General features: G+C 35.3%; 4 protein-coding genes across 9 annotated transcripts; 2 read left to right on the forward strand and 2 right to left on the reverse strand.

Moving 5' to 3' along the window:
* The first annotated feature begins 1,270 nt into the window (after positions 1–1,270).
* Positions 1,271–5,378, forward strand: LOC111805207 (probable serine/threonine-protein kinase PBL21). Of its 3 annotated transcripts, none has more exons than XM_023690149.1 (8): positions 1,271–1,403; positions 1,518–1,942; positions 2,291–2,466; positions 2,542–2,731; positions 3,700–4,091; positions 4,182–4,526; positions 4,611–4,727; positions 4,895–5,378. In XM_023690149.1, exons 2-6 carry the CDS (start codon positions 1,840–1,842, stop codon positions 4,470–4,472), a joined length of 1,152 nt encoding a protein of 383 aa, XP_023545917.1. In that variant the 5' UTR covers positions 1,271–1,403; positions 1,518–1,839; the 3' UTR covers positions 4,473–4,526; positions 4,611–4,727; positions 4,895–5,378. The 3 variants fall into 3 exon arrangements, with proteins under 3 accessions (XP_023545917.1, XP_023545915.1, XP_023545916.1); XM_023690147.1 differs by having other exon boundaries at positions 4,672–4,727; XM_023690148.1 differs by lacking the exon at positions 4,611–4,727.
* Positions 5,379–8,509: 3,131 nt separating this feature from the next.
* On the forward strand, positions 8,510–11,262 carry LOC111805209 (probable serine/threonine-protein kinase PIX13). Its single transcript, XM_023690150.1, has 5 exons — positions 8,510–8,932; positions 9,007–9,142; positions 9,224–9,360; positions 9,457–9,580; positions 10,527–11,262. Exons 1-5 carry the CDS (start codon positions 8,567–8,569, stop codon positions 10,883–10,885), a joined length of 1,122 nt encoding a protein of 373 aa, XP_023545918.1. The 5' UTR covers positions 8,510–8,566; the 3' UTR covers positions 10,886–11,262.
* Positions 11,263–12,618: 1,356 nt separating this feature from the next.
* LOC111805312 (catalase isozyme 2) lies at positions 12,619–16,871 on the reverse strand. The gene is made up of 5 exons (XM_023690320.1): positions 16,766–16,871; positions 14,347–15,495; positions 14,176–14,265; positions 13,106–13,176; positions 12,619–13,012 (listed from the first exon to the last, which is right to left on the reverse strand). The coding sequence occupies exons 1-5, from the start codon at positions 16,778–16,780 to the stop codon at positions 12,859–12,861; spliced, it is 1,479 nt and encodes a 492-aa protein (XP_023546088.1). The 5' UTR covers positions 16,781–16,871; the 3' UTR covers positions 12,619–12,858.
* Positions 16,872–20,338: 3,467 nt separating this feature from the next.
* On the reverse strand, positions 20,339–24,091 carry LOC111804809 (50S ribosomal protein L21, mitochondrial-like). 4 transcript variants are annotated; one of them, XM_023689607.1, is made up of 6 exons: positions 23,859–24,091; positions 22,368–22,855; positions 22,196–22,276; positions 21,352–21,453; positions 20,871–20,945; positions 20,339–20,781 (listed from the first exon to the last, which is right to left on the reverse strand). In XM_023689607.1, exons 2-6 carry the CDS (start codon positions 22,806–22,808, stop codon positions 20,668–20,670), a joined length of 813 nt encoding a protein of 270 aa, XP_023545375.1. In that variant the 5' UTR covers positions 22,809–22,855; positions 23,859–24,091; the 3' UTR covers positions 20,339–20,667. The 4 variants fall into 4 exon arrangements, with proteins under 4 accessions (XP_023545375.1, XP_023545374.1, XP_023545373.1 ...); XM_023689606.1 differs by having other exon boundaries at positions 22,368–22,882; XM_023689605.1 differs by having other exon boundaries at positions 23,806–24,091.
* Positions 24,092–26,053: the final 1,962 nt, after the last annotated feature.

A 26,053-nucleotide genomic window follows, 5' to 3' on the forward strand; every position in this document is an offset into this window, starting at 1 on the left:
CTAAAGATGCTGATGTGAGCTGAACCTTGGATTGGTACGTTGCTTGGGAATTCTAGGAACAACCTTCACCAACTCTCTAGCGGTGAAACCTCCTTTAAATAGTCAAAACATTTGTTGAATTTTAACCTTTGAATTTTACAAGTATATAATTAAATTTAAATAGTCAAACATTCGTTTGATTCTTTAACCTACAGAAATTCTCCTTTAAACTAGTAGAGCCCAGGCCTCGCAAAAACCCGCTTCAAATAAGACAGGAAATCCTCATTTAAACTAAGAATGAAGACGGAATGGGGAGAAATTTTTCCCAATTAAATAAACGGGGCCGAAGATAAGGATTATATTCTTTATTCTCATCTCGTCCGTGACCTATTTCATGTCTACGTGCTTTGATATAAATATATTCTTAAAAAGGACTTTCTAAATTCAACTTTAAAGTTCCAAAATATATATTTTTTCATGAAAAATTTTGTAGGGACGAGAAATGAAATAAGTGATAGGGATAGGAACATGGAACACTTTTCCGTCCCCACCCCTCGTCGTGAACGGAGGTCACTCAACACAAAACTATTCCAAATCAACCATACTTAAACTCTTCTTTAACCATAATTTCACATCATCATAATCAATCACTTTCATTCAAAGCGGTCTCATTTCATTCATCTACTCCTCGTTTACTCAAGCGTTCCATTTTAAAAGAAGATATCTGTGCAATATCTCTTAAGCTATTCTTTATCGACATTTTCATTGACACTTTTCATAAAATTAAGATTTTCCCTTTTATGTCGGTAACATTATTTAAAATCGAGAAGATCTAGAATGGTATGATTACAAGAGAAATGATACCTTGGAAAGAACAATGGGTGGGAGTAGGTTAATGTGAATGCAAACCAATCTATTTATAGTTTTTTTAATTTAATTTTAGCATTAAAGTTTAAAAAAAAAAAAAAAAATTAAACAAATAATAAATATATTAGATGGAATTTTATATTTGGATTTAAAATAAAATAATATTATTAAAAATTAATTGAATTCTGAGAATTAAAATAAATAAATAAATAAGTAAAAAAAGTCAAACAGCGTGTCACTGAATCAAGGACGACGCTGACTTTTATATTACGATTTCCTAGGCCTCCAGAAATGGAAATTCCCGAGGGGCATATCTGGTAAATAACACTATTTTATAAGGGTAGTTACGTAAATTGACAATGATCGGCGGACAGAAATTGCAATCAGAACGCGGCGGCGTGGCAGAACAGGCCCACCGCCACCGAACGCAATCCTTTTTTTTTTTTTCTTTCTATTTTCTTCCATTTCTTTAATTCTCTCAAAAAGATGTGTATGATTCACGAGGCACTCTCCGCTAACTGTGGCGCTAAATCGCTCATTGATCTTTCTTTTTTTAGGTTGGTTGTTTTTTCATTGCAATTATTCCTCTGTTTCTTTGTATTTCTAACGCGATTGTTCGCGAAAATTCTCTGCGGTTTTTCTTTCTGACTTCTCTGATTCTGCCGTTGCAGATTTTCGAGGCCGCGTTTTTTGGTGCAATAATCTCTGCCCCACCCTTTTGTTCGTCTTTTTCTCGTTAGATTTCTGGTTTCCTTTTTTTTTCTTTCGGTGGGGCAGGGAGTTTTGCGCCGGTTGTTTTCATTCTGTGAGGGTTTTCTTCTCTTAATCTCTCCGATTTGGAGGGGAGGAGGAGGAGAAGACGATGAATCTCTTTTTGTTTCTGTGATTTTTCTTTCAGCTTCGCGGCATGGGTATGATTAGGGTTGTTTTGTTGTTTTAAGAAATGACGAGGGCGATTGTGGCTCCTTAATCTTTTGATTTGTGTTCGGCGATATGGGTTGCTTTTCTTGTATTAATCCTCGTACTAAAGATGGAAGCAGGGTGGAAATTGATAGTTCTGTGCGATTTGAATCCCGGAATTCTGTTAATTCCTCAGGTTTGTCTTCATTTCCCCTGTGATTTATATATCGGATGATGAACATTTTCTGTATTCGGAAGGATATAGCGTTGTAATGATTTGATGACGTTGTTGGTGTTGATAATCTTGTTCTTATTTGTACTTCTACAATGTGCATTTGGGTAATGATCTTACTGTTAAGGCTATTAACCATTAAAATCTAGGTTCGAAGGGGAAAGAAGATCANTTTTCTGTATTCGGAAGGATATAGCGTTGTAATGATTTGATGACGTTGTTGGTGTTGATAATCTTGTTCTTATTTGTACTTCTACAATGTGCATTTGGGTAATGATCTTACTGTTAAGGCTATTAACCATTAAAATCTAGGTTCGAAGGGGAAAGAAGATCAGGTCATCACTGAAAGCTGTTCGAAGGGGGGCGTAGCTGCTCGTAGTTTCACGTTTCGTGAACTCGCCACAGCTACGAGAGGTTTCAAGGAAGTGAATTTGCTTGGAGAGGGTGGTTTTGGACGCGTCTATAAAGGACGTTTGGAGTCGGGACAGGTGAGGATTCCTTGCATTTTGTCAGCTTGTTATTTGGTTCATTGAGTTATGTATACCATTTGTTGTTGTGGGCAGATTGTTGCAGTTAAACAGCTTAATCGTGATGGCCTTCAAGGCTTTCAGGAGTTCATTGTGGAGGTTCTCATGTTGAGCCTGTTGCACCATGCCAATCTTGTCACCTTGATTGGTTACTGTACTGATGGAGATCAAAGGCTTTTGGTCTATGAGTACATGCCTATGGGAAGCCTGGAAGGTCATCTTTTTGGTAAATGATTTTCTTTTTTTACTCTGCCTTGTTCCTTTTAAATGCGTTCAATTATATTTTAATAATATGAACTCGTTTTAACGATTAAGGGTGAGATCTCATATAGGTTAGGGAGGAGAATGAAGCATTTTTTATAAGGTTGTGGAAATATCTTCTAGCAGACGCGTTTTAAAAACTTTGAGAGGAAGTCTAAAGAGGACAATATTTACTAGCGGTGAGCTTGGGCTGTTACAAATAGTATTAGACACCGGACGGTGTGCCAGCGAGGACCTTGAGTCCCAAAGGGGGTGGACACCGGGCGGTGGGCCAACGAGGATGCTAGGCCCCGATGGGGGGTGAATTGTGAGATCCCACATCGATTGGAGAGTGGAATGAGTGCCAGCGAGGACGCTGGGCCCCGAAGGTGGGTAAATTGTGAGATTCCACGTCGATTGGAGAGGGGAACGAAACATTTTTTACAAGAGTGTGGAAACCTTCCCCTAGCAGACACATTTTAAAAACCTTGAGGAAAGCCCGAAAAAGAGTTCAAAGAGGACATGGTGGGCTTGGGCGGTTGCCAAGAGCTATTTTGTTTCTAAAAAAATAAAAGAAACTGGATGCTATTAGTTCCTATCCAAGTTGCATCTTCCTTTTTGCAAGCACTATCATCTTTTTTGTCCAATTTATAGTGAATGATCATGTGAATATCCAGACTATAATCATATACATGGAATATGAGAGGGACCTGGCCCGACTTGGTCCAGGACCAAGTTGGCCGATGAATTGGGTGAATCAGCCTAGCGATTACGGTTTCTTATAACTCCAAAATCTCATGTTCGATAAGAAAATGTTTGATTTGTTCATTGTTAACTTGTTATTTTTCGAAGGGGAAATTATTATGTTGAATTGATATAGATCTATAGAAAGAAGTAAAGAATCAAACTAATTATGTAATCTGGTACCTTCATGGTGAATTTTCTTTATTTCAGATTTGAATTCTGACAAAAAGCCACTGAGTTGGAATACAAGGATCAAGATTGCAGTCGCTGCTGCCCGAGGCCTCGAGTATCTCCACTGTAAAGCAAATCCCCCAGTCATATACCGTGACTTGAAGTCGGCTAATATCTTATTGGACAATGATTTCAATCCTAAGCTTTCAGATTTCGGGCTAGCTAAATTGGGACCTGTTGGTGACAATACTCACGTTTCGACGAGAGTAATGGGAACGTATGGATATTGTGCTCCAGAGTATGCCATGAGCGGCAAATTAACCCTTAAATCCGATATTTACAGCTTTGGTGTGGTTATGCTCGAGCTTATTACGGGGCGCAGGGTTATTGATTCTAAAAGGAAACCAGGGGAACAGAACCTAGTTGTTTGGGTTAGTAATTTACTGAACTTTTTTGCTCAATGATTCTATATTACTCTTCACATCTGTCCACCTTTTACATCGTTTTCGTTCAATTTGCAGTCCCGTCCTTTACTTAAGGATCGCAGAAAGTTCGTGCAATTAGTCGATCCCCTGTTGGAAGGACACTTCCCACTTCGTTGTTTGCAACACGCCGTTGCGATTACTGCAATGTGTCTTCAGGAACAGCCGTCGTTTCGCCCTCTTATTAGTGATATTGTCGTAGCTCTCGAGTATTTGGTTTCTCAGAGTTATTTACAAGAACTACGCCATGTTAAGATTCTCGGTTCATCACAATTATCACCTTCACAACATAATGAAGACATCAATGCCCAAGAATCAGGGATTCCCTGAAATCCCTAAACTTCTGTTTGGAGATTGCTGTACAGAAGCTGCCGAAAAAGCCACGTAAGGAATCCGACATATCGAGTTTCTTTTAAAGCATTCAATCCTATTTTCATATGCATACGATCTTCTATTTTTTGTTCGTAGAGAGAATTTTTAGGGGGCGGGTCACTACTCAACTGTGTCTTGATTGTTAAAATTCGTGTAGATTTTAAGAACGGGAAACCAGAAACGAGTTAACCGCTTGAATTCAAACTTCGAGAGGTGTAGATCTTTTCGAGATTGTTAATACACTCTTATAATCAGCTCCTCGATATGCCCTGTAATCTTTTAGGGGTTAGGACAAAGTTCACTTTTTTCGGTGTTATTATCCCAACCGTCTTCTGTGACTGATATGAGTCTTTCCTTTTCGTATACGTGCTTTCTTTCAGGTGCCTAGACATGTCGTGAAACGTGTAAGATAAAAGCAATGTGAAGCATATGTTATATTTATTGTAATATATTCCGATTCAAAGGATAGGTATATAACCTGTACAAAGCTACGTACAAGTATTTGATTCGATTCGATTTGAAGGAGAAGGAACGTCGTGAATGAACATGTTTGACGCCTACGTCGGCAGAAAGAATCTCAGTTAAAGGTACGTATCGATTTTCTGCTGTGTTTTTAAATTCGTATAAGCTCAGTTCAGCTCGATGACCGCGAAAGCTACTTGGGACATTCCAAGGTACATATCATTGTCTTTGCTCGGATGTATTTGTAGATGAATAATACTCGTAATTGGAAACCATATGTGTAGTTTTGTAAGAGGATCCCTGAATCTCTTTTTTCTTTGCAATACATTACCACCTCTCTTTTCTATATTGGAAAATGTGAGTTATGATATGAATAATACAAGCATCTTGCCTCTTGCAACATTATTATTATTATTATTATTCGAGTTTCGTGTATGAATTAGGATAAGACGACTTGCCTTTGAGAGAGCTAGCGGGATAGATTGATGATGCTTGTGTCTGAAGTTTCTTTGTTTATAGCTAGAGGACGGATTTGTCAGTCCATCGCTAGCAAATATTGTCTTTTTTGGGTTTTTTCTTTCGAGCTTCTCCTCAAGCTTTTTAGAATGTGTCTGCTAGGGAGAGGTTTCTACACCCTTATAAAAAATGTTTTGTTTCTTTCTCTAACCGATGTGGAATCTCACAATCCACTTCCTTCGAGGCCAGCGTCCTTGCTAGCACTCTTTCCTCTCTCCAATCAATGTGGGATTTCACAATCCATCAACCTTTGTGGCCTAGCGTCCTTGCTGGTATTCGTTCATCTATCCAATTGATGTGGAATCTCACAATCCACCCTCATCAGGGCCAGCGTCCTCACTTGACCCACTGTTCGATGTCTGGCTCTTGTACCATTTGTAACCGTCCGGTCTCTTTGGGCTTTCCCTTCTAAGCTTTCTTTCAAGGTTTTTAAAACGTGTTGCTAGGAAGAGATGTGGGATCTCACAATCCATCTCCCTTCGGGGTCCAGTGTCTTCTTTAGGCTTTCTCTTATAGGCTTCTCCTCAAGGTTTTTAAAACACGCCTATTAGGGAGGGAGATGTTTTCACACTCTTATAAAGAAAAATGTTTTGTCTCCTCCAACCGATGCGGGATCTCACATACACCAGCCCTATAGATTTAAGAAATTCCATCCAACAATCTATCATACCAGAAAACTTAATATGGGCGATCTTTGTACTCATATGATGCGTAGATTTCACAAGTAGTCCTGTTTCAAGTTTAGAAACATGTGTACTAAAAGAAAACAGCAAAAGTTGAGTCCACTGAGATGTGAAAGAAAAGAAGAAGGAAAGAAAGAAAGACGTGTGGTGCTGGTTTGTTAGAACAATGTGAATGAGGAAGCAGTGAATTGATTACTAAATAACGACGGGCGGGGAAGGGGTTGGGTTGACTTGACCGAGCAACNAAAGAAAGAAAGACGTGTGGTGCTGGTTTGTTAGAACAATGTGAATGAGGAAGCAGTGAATTGATTACTGAATAACGATGGGCGGGGAAGGGGTTGGGTTGACTTGACCGAGCAACCCCCTTCAAGGGGTCGTTAGGTCATTAAGTTGAGTAATCTCCGTAACGAGTCTAAGGACAGAACGAATCTGAAAAATTGATTGATTGAGAGGTAAGTGTTGAAATTTTCTCACATTAAGAAAATGAGTTTCTAATGCACTATTTTTCTTTCTTTCTTTTTTTAACTAAATTATTTAAAATTCTCTTGAATTTTATTTTTGTTTAAAAAATACCAGTCGAACGTACTTTTTTCATTGATATTTTCAAAAGCTGTATTAATAACCTTCGATTATGAAATCTTTAAAATGCAAAAAGGGAACTCCGTATCAATAATAATAATAATAATAATAATAATAATAATAATAATAATAAAAGAAAAATGCATAATTCTTTTTGTCCTACTAGTCTAATTCAATGATTTAATAGTAAATTTGGAGGTTGAATTATGGTCCCATAAAATATATTTTAATAGCTATAATCTTTTAATTAATTAATTTTTAGTTCCCTTTTAAAATTGAAGACTTATTATATATAATTTTGACCCCAAAAAATAATTGTAGAAATAAATTGCTTTGGTGCTGAGTCACTAATGCAAAGTCTTTTTATTATTTAATTATTGAACTAGTTTATATTATTTTTACTCTTTTATTTTTTTAATGAAATAATGATAATGGTTGGTTTTGGGGCCCACTTGACATTATTTATATTTTCTTTTTTTATTATTTATTTATTTTTGAAAGATTCCTAATCTTAGATCTTCCAAATCTAATGGAACCCTTCCATCTCTCACTTCAAAGGATAAAAGTGTCCTTTTTTATATTTGTAAATAAAAAATAAAATAAAAAAAAGTTAAAAATTATGGTTGAATTTTCAATCATTAATATCTCTAATTATTTAAAAATATAAAAAGAATATTCATGAATTTTTTAAAAAAAGAATGTTAATATCCTTAACCTTTTAATAAAATATTGATATCGTTAATGTCTTTAATAAACTATTGGTATCGTATTAGACATGTTTCTAAAGCTTTGTACAACTCAAAGTTAGATTATTTCTACACATCGGTACTAATTCTTTCGATTTGTTTTTTCTCTCACTCACTTGTTTTTTTAAAAAAATTAAGAGATCGTCTGACAAAGAATTGGCCTAAACGAATCACGTTTGCTAGTACACCTTATCAGTATAGGTAGCTGCTCTCATTCAAACATAGAAAATTGGTAAAAGTAAACTGAGTTGGGTCGAATTTTTTAGTTCCATTTGTGGGTTTACATTTTTTTTTGTTGGGTCAGCTCCACTAACTCGAAAATAGAGTCACAATCCAACTTTACCTTACCCTACTTTTAACTCCGGATGAAAATGAAAAATATTTGACATTTGTAACTAATATTAGTAATACATTATGACGTGTGAGTATTTAATATTTGAGATTCATTGATAATTAAGATTTTTTTAAATAACTCAAAAAAAAAAAAACCCGACAACCCAATCCAACCTAACTCAAAGATTTCAGACCGAGTTGGATCGGTTGTGAACTCTGTTCAAATTACTCGAGTCACCAATCTAAGAAACTCGAAATTTTAGATTAGTCCAAAAAAAAAAATTCCAATCCAATCGAACGGTGTATGCTACTAAACCAAAATTCAAATAAAATATTTTATACTATGTTTAACAAATTGACAAAAATGTTTGGTGATTAAAAAAAATTAATTAGGGTTAAGTTAATCATTGAATGGGCCGATTTTCTATTAAAATTAAAATTAAAAAAAAAAAAAAAAAAAAAAATCTTGGTGGGGAAGCATGGATGTGAGCATTGACTTAGTTGCAAGAACATATATATATATATATATATATATATATAAATATATATTTAAAAAGTAATGGAAAATAATTTTAAGACACGTGGGAGAAGGACACTAAAGGACTGGACCGGACCAAACCGGACCGAACCGAACCGAAATCACTTTACGTGGTAGAACAAGTCAAACTGGAAGACAAGGGTTAGGGGCGTAATTTCCAGTGTCCTTCGCAGAACTGTGTCGACATCTTCTTATATGAAGCCCATCCCATCGCTAAGCCTCGAAGCAAGCTCCGAGCCTCCCTCCATGGGCAACCTCTGCGGCACTCCCGTCGACGCCCACTCCCTCCCTCCGACCAAGCCTTCCTCCCCCGGCCACCTCACATCTACACCACGCGCCTCCTCCACGCCGCTCGATCTTAAAGTTTACACTCTCTCGGAGCTGAAGACGGCCACCAAGAATTTCCGCCCCGACACGCTGCTCGGAGAGGGCGGATTTGGGCGGGTCTTCAAAGGCTGGGTCGATAGGGAAACCTACGCGCCGTCTAAGGTCGGCGTTGGCATCCCCGTCGCGGTCAAAAAGTCAAATCCCGACAGCTCTCAAGGCCTCCGGGAATGGAAGGTTTATTAATTTCCAGCTCATTGTTTTTTATTTTTTATTTTTTAATTTTTAAATTTTGTGGGTAATTTTCATAGGCTGAGGTGGAATTCTTGGGGAAATTTACCCATCCAAATGTCGTGAAATTAATCGGCTATTGCTGGGAGGACAAGCACTTTCTCCTTGCTTATGAGTACATGGAGAGGGGTAGTTTGGAGAATCACTTATTTCGAAGTGAGTTTCCGGTTTTGCCCTTCTAATTTGACTAAATAAAAGTCCTTTTTTTTTTTATAATTTTTTTTGAAATTTTTTTAGAAGGTGTACAGCCACCGTCATGGGAAACGCGGATTAAAATAGCGGTGGGGGCGGCGCGTGGATTGACGTTCCTCCATACGTCGGAGAAGAGCGTGATTTACCGCGACTTCAAAGCGGCTAATATTCTCCTGGACTGGGTAATTATTAATTATTAATTATTAATTTGTTTTTGTTTTTTAAATAATTATTTTGATTTTTTATATTTATATAAAATAAAAATGTTGTTATTTCAGGATTTTAACCCAAAATTGTCGGATTTTGGGCTGGCGAAACTGGGCCCATCGAATGGTTACTCCCACGTCAGCACGGATCCAGTGGGCACCTGCGGCTACGCTGCCCCTGAGTACATTGCTAGTGGTATTATTTACCTTCCTTCTCCTCTTTTTTTTTTCAAAATGACTTTAATACCCCTGAACTTTTTAGTAAATTCCAAATAGACCCTTCAAGAAATTTCCCTAACGTGTAGGTCAAAATTAGGACACATGTACGGGTATATACGGGTTGGGTTGAGAAATTTATTTGAATCAATCCAAAATTTCGAGTTGGTTGGTGAGTTGGTGATCTAAGCAACACGAACAGAGTTCACAATCTAACCTAAACCTTCTATTTTTGGGTTGAGTTGTTGAAATTAGATGAACACGACCCTTCACAATGGTATGATATTGTTTTTTGGTCTCATTCCAATGGAGAGAGTATTCCTTGATTGTATAAACTCAGTCAATGTGGGACTTTCATCATCCAACACCTCATCTCGAATAAAGTACGCCTTCCCTTAATCGAGGCTCAACTCCTTTGGAGTCTTAGTTATTTTTTACTGCCTTCAAGGATGCTTGACTCCTTTTCTTTTGGAGGATGCTCGACTCCTTTTCTTTTGGAGTCCTTTGTTCGATATTTGAGGATTTACCAATCTATTGGCACGACTAAGTTTAGGGCATAGCTCGGTACTATGTTAGATGAACACGACCCTCCACAATGGTATGATATTGTCCACTTTGAGTATAAGCTCTCCCAAAAGGCCTCATACCAATGGAGAGAGTATTCCTTAATTATAAACCCATGATCATTCCCTAAATTAATCGATGTAAGACTTTCATCATCCAAAAGTCGAGTTGTTTTTTAATTATTTAAAAAATGCATACGGTAAAATATTATTAATTTTCATAATAATCTTAATAGTAGAGTTTGGTTGTGTTGTAACCTTATTTTCAAGTTGGTCAGGTTGACCCAACCACCAAACAATATCAACTCACGAACCAACTTGAATTTTTCGAATCTTTTCACAACCTCGACAACAATTGAACAGGACGTTTGTACATTAAAAGCGACGTGTACGGGTTCGGAGTGGTGCTCCTCGAGCTCCTGACCGGAATGCGGGCAGTGGACCCAAACCGACCAAGTAAGTCTCACAACTTGGTGAAGTGGGCCAAGCCATCACTGAGCAACAAGAAGAAGATGACGAAACTAATGGACCCAAGACTTGGGGACGACTACTCGCCCGGAGGAGCCTGGGGCACAGCTGAACTCATTTTAAAATGTTTGAAAATGGACCCCAGAGATCGGCCCTCCATGGAAGAGGTTTTGGTGACCCTTGAAGAAATCAGTACCTTCACAGACAGGCCCAAGAAGAAGCCCAAATCAACAGCTAGGAAGCCCAGACCTTAATGACTTTGGGCCTCACTCCTCAGCCGCACTAAGCCCAATGTATGAGGCCCATTTAGATTTTCAATCCCTCTTACGTGGGCTTCAACTATTGGCTGATTTTAAGTGGTCATATATATATATATATATATATTTTAAAGTTTGTAGATGTGATCCGTATAAAAAGGTATCTTGGTTAGATGTTTTATGAGTCCCTTTCGACGTCGTCATCATGAACCTCATCATTATCACGTCGTCATCAGAACTATAGCTAGTAGGTCCTCAAGGCACGACCTTGACGTCGACTACAACTCATAGTTCTCATCATATTGTTATGGACATTGTTCTCAAATTCTCTAGTAATGATTAGTTAGATCTGAGTGATTGAAGACCCCTAACCATGATTTGTTCGAATACGGATTGGTAAACAAGAGTTGGCTAGGCTGAGTGATTGAAGACCGACCCCCCTAACCGCACCCACAAGGCTTTTATAAAGTTTTCATAAGGTTCACTGTATTTTTAAAGCTCAACCCTAACTCTATCAACTTATAAAGATACTACTATAGACCCATGCCCGGGTAGATGAACTAAAAGAAACTAATCGGTCAACCTCTAATAGTCTCCACAAAGCACAAATCAAACATAGCCAATTCTAAAATATTATCCCGACTCTCAACAAACGAGCTTAATTCACAATTAGGAGATTGTTGGTGAACCCCTAATCGTCCTCGTATAACAATATTAACATATTATGTCCAAACATCGTTTTGTCGTTTTCTTAAAAAATCAAGCATCTTAACGGTTTCAGTTCTAAACTTAACATGCTTTTAATCGTTCTAATCAACTCATCTTAATTCTAAACTTTAATAACACGCTTCTATAGATATTACAAATTTGTCTTAATCTGACCTCTGAAAGTGCTATTACTACCTATGGTGAGTACTTTTTAAGTCGGTTTGGTTCCTAAGAAAACTTCAAATTCTTCCCGAATCTTTAAATAGGTCTTGATGTTTGCGCAAAATCTAGTCCATATTCACAACCTCTCCATGTGGAAGCGAGGAAAATACTCACATCGATATAGTGCTATGTCCAACACGTTCTAATGTCTCTAGCGGAAGTCCTTGTCATGGTAGTAAGAATCAAAGGGAAGAAGACAACATACCACAACTTGGCTAGTACTAAACTCGTAGGTTGTTTCTTCTTTTAACCGCCTCTTCATCAAGGGTTACGTAGATGGTTGACCCACACCGCACCACGACAATTAGGTGGACCATGAACTTAAGGATCTGAATCTTATCCTCAACGTTTATACTTTTCTTCACCAAGGGTTACGTATATGGTTGACCCACACCGCACCACGACAACTAGATGGACCATGACTTTAAGGAATCGAATCTTATCTCCAACGTTCATACTTTTCTTTACTAAGTAAATAAATAAATACATTTATATAATATAAATATACAATAAGTTAATCTTGACCAGGTTGGGGAGGAACACAAGAACAGAGATATACAATTTCCATCTCCGACCCCACTTGGCTCACAAAAAAAAGATTTATGCCTACTGTCTCTTCATTTAAGTGAAATTTTTTCATCCTGTTCAAGGCGGGACCTTGCTTTTTGAATTAAACAACATCTATAACGGGAAAACTTCAAAATCATAATTAAAGAGAGATCGAAGACAAACACAAACGATAGAAACTAAAACGTCGAATACAATACAAAGATCATTGCATGCTGGTTTGAGCGATAGAGAGAGAAGAAAAAGAAGCCATTTTTATTCATAGGAAGCAACAAAGGCGACCAATGGGAGGGATTCAAAGCATAAAAACACACCCATTTGTCAGCCGCCATACAAAGAAACAGCAACAAAGTTGAACGACAGGGACCCAAATTACAACAGCTTTAGTCTTACATATGCATAGTTGAACACGATCTTCTTACATATTAACCTTAAACATTCCGAAGCTTCACGGCGTAATAATGTCGGGTTTGTTACATGTTTGGTCTCGCATTCATACGAGACGCTATCTTTTGTCCCAGAGACCTGTCTGCTTGAGTCCAATACGAGATCCATATGTTGCGAACCTCATGAGTCACTTTCGGGTCCGATAACGCTTCTACGAACCGATTCACGAACCGTTCTTGCCTGGATTAACATATAATAAGCTTTATGAAAATTGATCTGTTTTGGTTCTAAATAGTTATGGAAAATTATATAGCTGTATGGGGTGGTGGGTACCTGTCTGGTGCCCATGATCGGTATCTGTCTCCAGCTTGCTTGAAGTTATGATTCTCCTTTGGAATCACACACTGAAAAGTTGTGAAAAAGTCAAAAAGTTAAAGCCCCACCACTAATTCTTGTCTCTTCCACTCACTCCATTATTAACACAACACACCAAAACATAGTTGTTGAACATAACACAACACACGATAACGTATTTGGTATGATTGAGGATATTTAGTCTTCTATTATGGTTTCATATAGGCATCGGATTTGATCTTTTATTATTATAAACAAATATCATTCATCCTTTGCTCTCCTTTCCATTCCTTTGTAATTTATTTGATTCGGTAAATAATTGTACATAGATAATTTTTACCACCATTTAAGTGTGGTGGGTTTAGTAAATATTCTCAATAGTGATAGGTACGGGGCGAGGTGGGACTTCTCTATCCTCATCTCTTTCAGGCGGGTAAGATGGGAAATATAATCATATTCTCGACCCCGTTTAGATAATGAGGAGAAATCTCTCTCTATTCTCTAAATGGAGATTCTTAGCTCCATTAGAGATGGGAAATATAATCATAGTTCCCGACCCTGTTTAGATAATGACAAGAAATCTATCTCTGTTCTCTAAATGGAGATTCTTAGCTCCATTTGAGATGAGAAATATAATCACAGTTCCCGACCATGTTTAGATAATGAGGAGAAGTCTCTCTCTATTCTCTAAACGGAGATTCTTAGCTCCATTCGAGATGGAAAATATAATTACAGTTCCCGACCCTCTTTAGGTAATGAGTAGAAATCTCTCTCTATTCTCTAAATAGAGATTCTTAGCTCCATTCGAGTTGGGAAATATAATCACAGTTCCCGACCCTCTTTAGGTAATGAGGAGAAATCTCTCTCTATTTTCTAAATAGAGATTCTTAGCTCCATTCGAGATGGGAAATATAATCACAGTTCACGACCCTGTTTAGATAATGACGAGAAATCTCTCTCTATTCTCTAAATGGAGATTCTTAGTTCCATTTGAGAGACAGGGTCTTTACTAGCTAAATAAACATCTCTAATAAGAAACGAACACTAACCCTTTCTCTTTTTCCGCTCAACACATTGGGCGGCATCGGGTACTTCTCAGCATGGCGACAAGCATCGTATCTGGAAGGGAAGTAATTCACCTAACAAACCAAAAAAAACCCATCAAATAACAATTTCGAAAGAAACCCAATTCAAGAAACAAAACGAAATCACAAACCAACCTCCTCATCTCTATGCATAAAGTTCATAAACCCTTCATGATGATTATTATGGTGAGGACACTTAGGAGCATTAACCGGCAGCTGAAGATAATTAGGGCCAAGCCGATGCCTTTGAGTATCAGCATAAGCAAAGCTCCTAGCTTGCAACATCTTATCATCGGAGTAATGAATCCCCGGCACCAACGACATAGAGAACGCCAACATCTCATTCTCAGCAAAGAAATTATCAATATTCTTATTCAAAACCAACCGTCCCACCGGTCGCAACGGCACGACATCCTCCGGCCAAGCAATGGTCGTGTCGAGCGGCTCAAAATCATAATTGTTTTGGTCTTCATAATCAATGGTTTGAATGTAAAGCCGCCACTCCGGGAAGTTCCCGGCGGCAATGGACTCATAGAGATCTTGAGTGGCGTGGCTATGATTGGAGCCGCCGACTCTAATGGCTTCCTCCTCAAGCATGCTCTTAACCCCACAAGTGGGTTTCCAATGGAATTTAACGAGCCGGGCTTTACCGGCTTTGTTGATTAAAGAATAGGCTTGCACGCCGAAGCCCTCCATGTGGCGGTAGTTAATAGGGATGCCCACGTCATCATAGAACCAAGCGAAGGAGAGCAAGCTTTCAGGGTGGTAAGAGCAAAAATCTAGGAATCTCCAAGATTCTTGGAGATGGGATTTGGGATTTGGTTTAAACGCGCGGATGACGTCAGGGAATTGCATCGCGTCGCGTACGAAAAAGACAGGGAAGTTATTGCCAACTAGATCGAAGTTGCCTTCGCGCGTGTAGAATTTGACGGCGAAGCCACGTGGATCGCGGAGGGTTTCGGGGCTGCCACGTTCGTGGATGACGGTGGAGAAACGGACGATAACGGGGGTTTGGACGCCCGGTGCACGGAGGAAGTCGGCGCAGGATAAGTCGGAGACGTCGTGGGTTACTTCGAAGAAGCCCTTGGCACTGGCTCCTCGCGCGTGAACTACACGCTCCGGGATTCTTTCGCGAGTGAATGTGGCGATTTTTTCGATGAGTTGGTAGTCTTCTAGAAGGATGGGGCCTCTTTCGCCGACGGACATCACGGCTGTGTTGTTCCATATTGGTGCGCCGGAGTTTGTCGTGCAGAACGGTGTGTTGTACGCGCTGGATGGCCGGTACTGTCCAATTATATCATCACAAAAAAAAAAAAAAAATGATTATTATTATTATTATTTATTGAAATAAAAATATATATATATTAACTTTCCTAATGTACTAAATAAATAAATTCTACTTGAAATATATTTACTTTTAAATTTTTTGAAAAAATAAATAAATAGAAAAGCAATCACGTGGGAAAGTAGGTGGGATTTTCAATCATAAAATTAAATATTAAAAAAAAAATTAAATTGTATATTTTATTTTAAATTTTCACAAAGGCAAAACTGACCAACAATAGGACGAAACCATAAAGTTTGGCAAAAAAATATGATGGTGGGGTCTTAGTCCTCCTAAGGCTGTCGTGACTGTGTCAAGATCACGACGACACACGGTTGAAGATGTACGACTGTGACAGTTGGTATCAGAGTCATGCCCTTAATTTAGTCATGTTAATAAAATCTTCAATTGTTAAGTCGTGAGCCTCATAAGTATAGTTAAAAGTGACTCAAGTTTCGAATAATAGGTGTACTTCATTTAGGGCTCCATTAACTTCAAGGGAGGCTCTATAGTGTACTTTGTTCGAGGGAAGGATTGTTGAGGAATGTTGGAAGAGGTTGAGCCATCATTATTAGTACGAGACTTTTAGTCTCGGGAAAACAAAAGTAAAGACATGAAAACTCATGTTCAAAGTGGATAATATCATACGACTGCGCAGATAATCGCAATTTCTAACCCAAATCATTTAAGAAAAAACTCACTAGATCCTGTATCATTAGAGAGTCAGCATAGTAATCAATTCGATCCAGCTCATCGAACACACAACTAAACAGATTATCAATACTGTAGTCAAAGTTTCATATAACTATTATTTTCCCGAAATCTTTTTATAAAAAAAAATTAAAAATACTTAAAATAAAGATGGAAATTTATGTTGTTAGTGGTCCAAACAATTTAATAACACGAATAACCTTAACCAAATCGAATTAATTTTATATACAGATTTTCCAGTAATTTAAAATATATATATATATTTTTTCCTTTAGCTAGTTACTGATCCGGGTCAAGTCATATTCCAGACCCGATAAATTGACCGGACTTGACCACGTTTACACGTCTAAAGAAGACGACAAGCATCCGATCGGGTCCGACCCGACCCGACCCGTCGCCATGACGTTGGAAAACCGGGAATACGCCGCCGTAGGGCTGAAAAAAATCAGAACTCCGGCGCCGGAAATCCCAGATCTGGCGGTTATTTGCAGAAAAAAGGAGAATAGTTAAGGAGAATACCTTGTAGGGATCCATGGCGGACGGCGAGGAGAGAGAAAGAAGTAAGAGAGAGAAGTAATGGGAAGATAGTGAAGAAGGAAGTGAGGGAGAATGAGGGGATTTTATGGTGGATTTTCTACAGTTTTCTCTTACTTTTTTCACCGACGGTTCATTTAGTGTCGTTTTGAGATAAAAGAAAAAACGACAAGTCGGACTCCAAACAGTGGGCCCCTTTCCTGATCGTAATCCACACCAAGCCAATAGGGAGGTTGGGGAAGGAAGACGGGCGTGGAAAAATGGGGATGATATTTTTGGTGTCGTTTTCCCATTATGTCCCTGACTGAGATAGAAAGTGAAGCAACAATCTCTCTAATTGCCACTACACAAGGGCTCTTTTGTCATTTCGCTATCATACGTGGCCCAGCGTCCAAATCACTCTTACCTTAAAAATTATTCAATTCTATTTTTTTTTCCATTTTTATTTCTAAAAAGTCTAATAAAATTTGTTAGTAATAGGAAATTACGAGGTTAATTTGATCGTACGGTTAAAATCATTCATCGAACGTCTAATACACCGTTGATTGGTTGTTGAAAATTGCAGTATACAGTAAAAAAAAATATATATACAAAAATAATAATAATAATAAAAGAGCGGTATATCAGCGTAATTTTGAGGGTATGTTGAAATTCCAATTTTACCCTTGTAGTGAGATTACGATGTGTCTTGAAAGGTGTATTTGAATTTTCACCCACTTGTCAATTTTTATATTTGTTTTCAAAGGCAACGTGTTATTTTCTCTCCTAACTTAATAATTAATAATAAAAAAAAATTATGTGGTTAATTTAATTATATTAAAAAGAACTACGGTTCAACTTATCCATCTCACTCGGTGTTGAATTCACGAAAGAAAAAAGTTTATAGTGAGTCAAAAATGTCAGAGTCAATACTTGAAAAATTATAGTAAACGACAATAAAACGAACATTTAATTGAAAAATAATTTTTTTTTTCTTTCAAAACGGTTGATTTTAGCCAAAATGATATCAGGTTGAAAATAGACAATGCAAATAATTCAAATACTCGGTCCATAGATCGCGAAGATTAAAAAAAAATGTTATCCAAATCATAATTTTTGTATTAAGAAATTTAAAATAAAGATAAAAATACATAGGTTAATTTTTAGACTAAAGTCTCTCTAATTTATTTATATATTCATAATTAAAATAAATAAATAACTTTTTTAAAGATTAAAAATAAAAAAATAAAATAAAAAGTTAGATCTATAAAATAATATTTTAATATCCGACAAAGAAAATAATTATAACACGTAAATCCATAAAGTTGGTGAGGTGTCCATTGGGTAGTGGACCCACACCATTTACCCATGCTGGTTCTGTACTTATCTATATATTCAAAAAAAATAAGAAAATAATAAATAAATAATTAATAATGTTCGGTCCAATTATTAACGCTATAATTGTAATTTTATGCTTATCTTTTTCATTTTATATTAAATAAAAAATTAATAAAAAAAATATAGAGCTATTATTTTTATTTTTATTAATACTAAGTACATAATAATTTAGCGTTTATAATTAAAAAATTGTTAATTTAATTTGAATTAAGAGATAAAATTTATTTAAAACTATCATTTTTATATATTAAATATTGATAATGAGATTTTTTTTATTTAAAATTTGGAGGACTAAATTAAATTTGAGTCTAATTTGTTTTATATTTATTTATTTTAATTTATTTATTCTATNTTTTTCTTTTTTTTTTAATTTTTATTTAGGTTGTTTTTCAGCTAAATTAAAAATTAAATGTTCGGTATCTAAATCCTTAACTCTATCTATATATTTTTAGGAATTTAGTTGAATGTTAAAAGAAACTGAGAATAATGTGACCTACAAATTATTAATTACTTACCTAACTATTTAAAATAATATTTAATTTCGGTTGATTTTCATTTTTTGTTTCATCTATCAATATTTTGATGCAAGAGTTTTTACGCCAACCATCAAGAAAAGGTTTTTCGCATCTTTGGGTTATGCAACACGATAGAAACAATAGATACAAACATAAGCGCACATTTATCAAATCTTTCGTATTTGAAAACTTTGAATACGACGCTAGCCGACCAGCGACATCAGTTTTAGAAACAAACTATTGTTGATCCCGACATGTCAATTTCCATCCATCGATTAACCGAGGTTAATGACGCTGGCCAACCGATCANGGGGGGGGGGGGGAAATAAGACATATAAATTTAATTATTCTTTTAATGTTACAAAATTAATATTTGAGTTAAAAATATTTAAATTATGTGTATTTTATTTTAATTTCAGATTGTTTGTAGAATTACTTTTATATCCACGTGGTCACTTTATTGAATTACGTGCCAAATTTTGATGTAGTTTTGGCTTATCTGCCCTAATTAAGCAATAATTAACTGTTTAAAATCACATTTTTAAAGAGAGTAATTTTTTAACTTTTTAAAAAAATTTAAAAAATACCATTGCCACTAATATTATCTTAAAAAAATATCTATGAAATTTTAAAAATTACAATTTTATCGTCATGAACAAAACTATGAAGATAGATTATCTCTAAACTTTTTAATGTTACTTTTTTAAAGTTCATGAGTATTTTTTTAAATTACCAATTCAATGATATTTTTTAAATATTTTTAAAAGTTAAATGCTATTTTTGAAACCCTTTTAAAAGTTTAAGGGTATTTTTGAAATAAAATATTTAACAGTTTTATACCGTAAAATATATATATATAGTTTTTAAACTATATCCTAATTTTTTATTTTATTTTATTTTAGAAGTTTTAAGAGTATTAATTAAATTTTTAAATAGGGTTAATTTATTTAATTTAATATTTAATATTATTTATTTTAGTAATTTTAGTTAAGTTTTCTAAATTTCCTAAAATAATATTTGTTTCATCAAATTTGAAATTGGGATTTTACTTTTTTCTTTTTTTTTTAATTTTTATTTAGGTTGTTTTTCAGCTAAATTAAAAATTAAATGTTCGGTATCTAAATCCTTAACTCTATCTATATATTTTTAGGAATTTAGTTGAATGTTAAAAGAAACTGAGAATAATGTGACCTACAAATTATTAATTACTTACCTAACTATTTAAAATAATATTTAATTTCGGTTGATTTTCATTTTTTGTTTCATCTATCAATATTTTGATGCAAGAGTTTTTACGCCAACCATCAAGAAAAGGTTTTTCGCATCTTTGGGTTATGCAACACGATAGAAACAATAGATACAAACATAAGCGCACATTTATCAAATCTTTCGTATTTGAAAACTTTGAATACGACGCTAGCCGACCAGCGACATCAGTTTTAGAAACAAACTATTGTTGATCCCGACATGTCAATTTCCATCCATCGATTAACCGAGGTTAATGACGCTGGCCAACCGATCACGGGCGAGATGAACTAAAAAAAAACATGAGAAGGGGAGAAGATGCTGATGAAGAGATAAGTTGATAGGCAACTTGGTTCATCTCAGAGATCCTTGTGCAAATTTTAATAAAAAAAAGAAACCATATGGCATTGAATGTATGATCCAGCAAGCAATCTCCCAACAAATATGAATATACCAAATCTCAGTACAGGAAAATCAAGATCAACCATACAATACATAGTCATTGCAATTTCAATCTCTTCTCAAATGAATGACAGCAATTCTCATGAGCAAATTCAAATTTATTTTTAAATAGAAGACATCACATTTTAGGGGAAAACTAGCAGGAAAAGGAAGAAAGAAATGGAATGGGTATCTAAGCATGGTGGCCGGCCATCCTACAAAACATGTCTAGTTGGGGAGCATATGACTCAATCTTTTAAGGTATCAAGTAATTCAAGCTAGCTAGTTAGAATCATGCAGCCTTCTCTACTAAGCAGCTACTGAAACTTGTTTTGGATTCTTACCAGCTACTTTTGAAGACTTTTCGATGATTTCTGGTTTGTCGATGCCTTCGATATCGATGATCCTCAACTTCGTTAATTCCTGTGATACAAAATATTGCAGAAACAGGCCATCAGATGACTTGAAAACGAAACTCTTTTATTCGAATTGGATAGTCTGGATATATATACCTGGCGATGTCCTTTGGTTCGACGGTAATTCTTCCTTCTTTTTTTCTTGAAGATGATTACTTTTGCATCCAATGCCTTTGAAAAGGAGGAACGATCATTCAGTTCTAACAAATTGGAACACAAATTTGAAAACAAGAGAGCGAGGAAATGAAAGATTTACATTCACATCGGAAGTAGAAGACATCCTATTTTTAGTTTTATATGTGCCGACAAGGATTCAAATTCCTGATCTTTTGGCTTAACACATATATCTTAACTAGTTGAGCTATGCTTTGAATCCATTTAATATATAGATTCCCAAATGCAGATAAGAGTAGAAGCATATTTTCTAAAGCGCACGAAGAACAACAAAATTAGTCCTTCGAAAATGAAATGTAAGAGACCACAGGGTAGCATCAGTAAAAACACAACAAAATTTTCTTCTTATACTATAGTGCACTAGCAAGAAAATGTGAGTAAGTAGTTTAGCTGTCAATCTTACATGTTCCTCAACAACTGCTTGAACAACTGCACTTGGTACTGTAGGCCTACCGACAATCGTTTGTCTACTTGAGCCAAGCAAAAGAACCCTATTCAATATCAACTGCAAAAGATAAATTCATAAAAGAATAATCATTAAAGTTTACTCAAGATGAAATGTAGAAAAGAATAACAAGCCAATGACAGTACGGAAGTTCTACACAGATGATCAAAATCCTTAAGTAGGCAAGGTATAAAGCAAACATTACAGAACAGTATTCAAGTTTGTCAAGGAAAAAGGGGTCCTCTAATGAAGTATCTCACAAGTGAGCAACAATATGAACGTGAATAAAAGCTACCAAACGAAAAATATTTACGTTTTCCTTGTTTAGTTAGCCTGAACCGATCCTTCGTATTAAATAAAATACATATTTTGGCCACATCTATGAAGAGCAGAAAAGTGCAACTTCTTATGTATGTAAAACAGTTGGTGTTTAGGCGCTCTTCTAATACAAACAAAGGAGCTCTCCTGTACTTATTAAATCCGAAAACTGCTCCACCAAATTAATGCCTACATCGAATCTTTGTACCAATCAAAACAACATAGTAATACCATAAACTTGAAATTATTAATTTTTCCGAAGGTACTTGAAGAAAAATAATTTGTTTAAAAAGCATTCATTATTCCAAACACACTATAAGACCATTTAGAGATGCAGCATTATTAGTTCGGTTAGACCGCAAATATCAAAAGATTGGGAGTAGGACACCATGTGGAAACATGGCCAAAAGCTAGGGTATGAATCAAAAAAGGATGATCTACATCTAAAAATTCCACAACATACAATGGTATAGGAATTGCAAACCTTGTCATTCACATCGCAGAATTTTAATCTCTCAGTAAAAATACTATCTCCGTTGCTAACCTTGAATTGGTGTGAGCCAATCTACAAGAGCCACCAAAAGAAAAGAGTGGATAAATGATAACAGACCAACTACTAATTCATAAAACTCATTAATACATGCAACAGTTTGAACCTGAACGACAGCAAAAACAGGTTCATAAGGCTTGAAAACCTCACTAGATCGATCAATTGGCCCAACTACTTTATATCCAATAGCAGCTGCTTCTGCCTCCTTCTCCTCCTTTGTATACTCCTTTTGCATACCCCTACTCGGCACTGAAATATCATCATCCTCACCACTATCATAATCCTCGTCATCTTCATCATCATCTTCTTCAGTATCATCATCTTCATTGCCATTCTGACTATCAGACGAGAGATATCGGGAATGTGACCAGTTGGTACACAAAGAAGGATCGATTTTAGCAAATAGACAGTTTGGTACAGAAGCATGTGTACGAAAATTCTGGGAAAGGAAGGAAGGTGCGATCTTCAGGGAGTGGATATATGGCTTGGTGGAAAAGATGGCCGAGGCATGACGAGTTAGTACTTGTAAACACCGTCTGTTCGCCATGGTGGTGATCCTAATGGCCTCTGATCTATAGACAACACCTACACATGCTGCAGCAATATTCTAACCTTCTCAGTCTGCAGAAATAAAATAAAAACATAAACCCTGTCTGGAACCCCTGAATATAATTAGCATGNCTCCGGATGGAAATAAAGAAAATGACAAAATGCTGTTAGAAAAAAACAAAATAAATTAATAATATAAAAAAAAACATGTTTCCAATTAAACCCTTTAGGAGATCCCTTTTGATTAATTTACCCCTTCTCACGGCAGTTCATATGCATCAATAATGTTTTCAATATTCAAGCAAACTCAACAAGCTAACTCAAGGTCTAGTCATTCCTTGTGTCCGGTGGATCCTTTTAAAATCTTGTAGAAACAAGAAAGTGAACGGTGTAGGGAGGAAACGCCTAAGAAAATTTTCCTTTGTATGTTGTGGTTTTTGTTCTAGCTCCCCTGAGGGGTTTAGGAGCAGGGCTTTCAAGTCCGATCCTGAAAATCTCTACATGCTCTCCAATAACACTTTCAGAGAATCGCTTGCATTATCTGATGTTCTTTCCTACTTATGATTTTCTTTTTGGTATATGCTACAATATTTTGCCTCCAACTACCCTGCATTATTTTCGGTATTTTGCTGTTCTATTTTAACTGAAACAATATTTTCAATACAGCTTTTCGATTCCAACTAGTTTTTTTCACTAGCCAAAGCAAACTACATGCAGATGTGCTTTCTTTTTTGATTTGTAATCTTCTTGAACTTTTTTGTTCCCTTTTATTTATTGATTTGGATAAGAATAAATTTTTGTAATTCAATCTGCATTTTACTAATCCATGATGTATACATTTTTAGTTTTACGTTTTCGTTTGGATTGATTTAACATTGGTTGAAAAGGAAATCAACAAGAAGATTATCCTCCTTTTGCTTTACTTCTTCGTGTGAGAACAGAATAAACAACATAAATCAACGAAATAAAATGAAAAACAAAACAAGAATCAAAACCTTGGGGATCTAAAAAATGAGCGGCGCTAGATGAGAGGAGGATGCGATCTCACCAACGACGCAGGTAAGGGGCTGAACCACCGATTCTGTTTCTGAGAAGAAGAGAAAAAACACCAGAAATAAGTAACTCTGATTGCTCGAGAGGCGAGAGAGTGTGACAGGGAGGAAGCGGCGGCGGCGACGTCGTCAGAAGGTTGAGACTGCGTTGTGAGGGAGCGGCGTGCAGAAGCGGGGTACAGTGACTGGAAATGAGAGGGAACGGAGGGAGGTTTGCCTAAACGTGAAATGAAATAGGGTTTTTGAAAAAAAAATAAAAAATAAAAAAATTAATGTGGCTAATAATTATTGTTTTTATTTTTAAAATTAAATTATACATAAAACCTCTAAAATTATTATTATTATTATTATTATTTTATCTGTAATGTGAAAGTGATTTTGTAGCTAATTCAATAAGTTATTCATTTTAAAAACTTAATAAAATAAAAATTTTAGAACACAATTTTACGACATAAGAATTCATTCATTTTCATATAAGAGTAAGTAGATAAGTCGTTCTAACGGTTGATTTTGGGATTTGAACAACGGAGTCTTACCCTCTCACTGACCCAAAACTTAATTTACAATTGGAGTATAAACAAATTGTTCGTTAGATTAATTAAAGAGTAAATTATATTTACAAACAACTTGGAAAGGACTGACTTGATTATATCCATGGACACAACTTGTTTAACCATGCATACTGTTCATAAGAATGCAACTTTAAATTTAGAGTGGAGTCACTGTAGTTTAAGAATGAAAATTAATTAGAGAATCAATTTATACTTAAGAGGAAAGATGTAATTACAAAAGTAAAACGAACTTATTATCTAACTGTAATTATGAATAATTCGTGAATGATTGACTTGTTTGTAATGATTATATCAATGAAAGAATTTGTCTTAGAGTGCATAAGACTACAACTCTAAATTTACAATGAAACGATCGTATTGGTAGGTTATAAAATCCTCTTGCTAATTCATAATAGTAAGTTGTTTAATTGAAAGAAAAAAAAAATGAATGTGTTTAAATTAATATTTAATATATTAAGAGATATATTAAATAAATAGGAAAAATATATTTGTAGTAGAGAGGTTAAATGTAAATAAAAAAGAAAATTAAATTAATATTTAATACGTTAGATATGTTAAAATGAAAAAATATATTATATATAAATATTAAAATAATTAATGTATATTATATCTTACCTTCGAATATATTTAAAATTTGAATGAAATTCAAATGAGTCGAATAAGATTTATTGAAATAATATATATTAATATTCAAATATATTATTTGGTAAAGATTTTCTAAAGTGGGGACAAGATCCTGGTTGAGCAATTTTTCTTTTGGAAGAATTTTTTTGAAACTCTTCTTCTTCAATCTTTTTCGGATTTTCTTTCAAGAAGTTCACACATTTTGGATTTTTCTTTCATCATAATTTCTCTTTTGAAACCTCGTCCTCCAATTCTTTCAGGATTTTTTTTTTCCAGAGGCTCTCACGGCCTTGTGTTTGAGTCATAGCAAATAATATATTGTGAAATGTAGAACTTATGCGTTGTTGGAATATATCAAGGAGGTTTGCATGCGGTCTATGCAAAGATAAAATTGTTTTAATTTTAATTCTAATAAAATCAAAACGGTTTCCAATATTCCCTAGAATGGTCCATCCCATCCAATTACAAAACCCTACTATGTTGCTGTAGGAGGAAGAGTTCATCCCATCCAATTATAAAACCCTACTATGTTGCTGTAGCGATACGATTACGTTAAGTGATATGACTTTTTGTGCTTCTGTGACAATATGTAAAGATGTCCTAAAAATGTCCTAAAGATGTCCATTTAATTCGTAGAGACAACAATGTAGAAAAATAAATAGGGTAGAAAAGATAGATTATATTTTTAGTCAAATCTCCACCCCACCTCACTTTTTATATATAAATATAAATATATTTATATTTATATATTAAAACTAAGACCCAAAACAACTTATTATATTTATATTTTATACGTACAAATTTATTTCTTTATTTTCTTTTTAATTATTTAGTAATAAATAACTTTTGAGGTTGGAAATTTTAGAAATTATGTTTAGTATTGTATTATATTTTTTTAATTATGAAATATTATTGAATTTATGACCATTTTTACATCTTTAATAGATTGAAAAGCGGAAATTATTCACTATTTATTTTATTTTTATTTATTATTT

Source organism: Cucurbita pepo, chromosome LG11, assembly GCF_002806865.2.
Source record: "Cucurbita pepo subsp. pepo cultivar mu-cu-16 chromosome LG11, ASM280686v2, whole genome shotgun sequence".
Lineage (NCBI taxonomy): Eukaryota > Viridiplantae > Streptophyta > Magnoliopsida > Cucurbitales > Cucurbitaceae > Cucurbita > Cucurbita pepo.

Excerpts from the sequence above, each read along its gene's own strand:
- LOC111805207 (XM_023690149.1), top strand. The coding sequence starts at position 1,840 with ATGGGTTGCTTTTCTTGTATTAATCCTCGTACTAAAGATGGAAGCAGG. Across the intron at positions 1,943-2,290 it reads GAATTCTGTTAATTCCTCAG|GTTCGAAGGGGAAAGAAGAT; the intron begins GTTTGTCTTCAT and ends ATTAAAATCTAG. Across the intron at positions 2,467-2,541 it reads GACGTTTGGAGTCGGGACAG|ATTGTTGCAGTTAAACAGCT; the intron begins GTGAGGATTCCT and ends TGTTGTGGGCAG.
- LOC111805312 (XM_023690320.1), bottom strand. Across the intron at positions 14,266-14,346 it reads TTATGCATAGAGATGAGGAG|GTGAATTACTTCCCTTCCAG; the intron begins GTTGGTTTGTGA and ends TTGGTTTGTTAG. Across the intron at positions 13,013-13,105 it reads CGATCATGGGCACCAGACAG|GCAAGAACGGTTCGTGAATC; the intron begins GTACCCACCACC and ends ATGTTAATCCAG.
- LOC111805209 (XM_023690150.1), top strand. The coding sequence starts at position 8,567 with ATGAAGCCCATCCCATCGCTAAGCCTCGAAGCAAGCTCCGAGCCTCCC. Across the intron at positions 9,143-9,223 it reads GGAGAATCACTTATTTCGAA|AAGGTGTACAGCCACCGTCA; the intron begins GTGAGTTTCCGG and ends AAATTTTTTTAG. Across the intron at positions 9,581-10,526 it reads CCCTGAGTACATTGCTAGTG|GACGTTTGTACATTAAAAGC; the intron begins GTATTATTTACC and ends ACAATTGAACAG.
- LOC111804809 (XM_023689607.1), bottom strand. The coding sequence starts at position 22,808 with ATGGCGAACAGACGGTGTTTACAAGTACTAACTCGTCATGCCTCGGCC. Across the intron at positions 20,946-21,351 it reads AAGCAGTTGTTGAGGAACAT|GCATTGGATGCAAAAGTAAT; the intron begins GTAAGATTGACA and ends TCCTTTTCAAAG. Across the intron at positions 20,782-20,870 it reads GAACCAAAGGACATCGCCAG|GAATTAACGAAGTTGAGGAT; the intron begins GTATATATATCC and ends TTTGTATCACAG.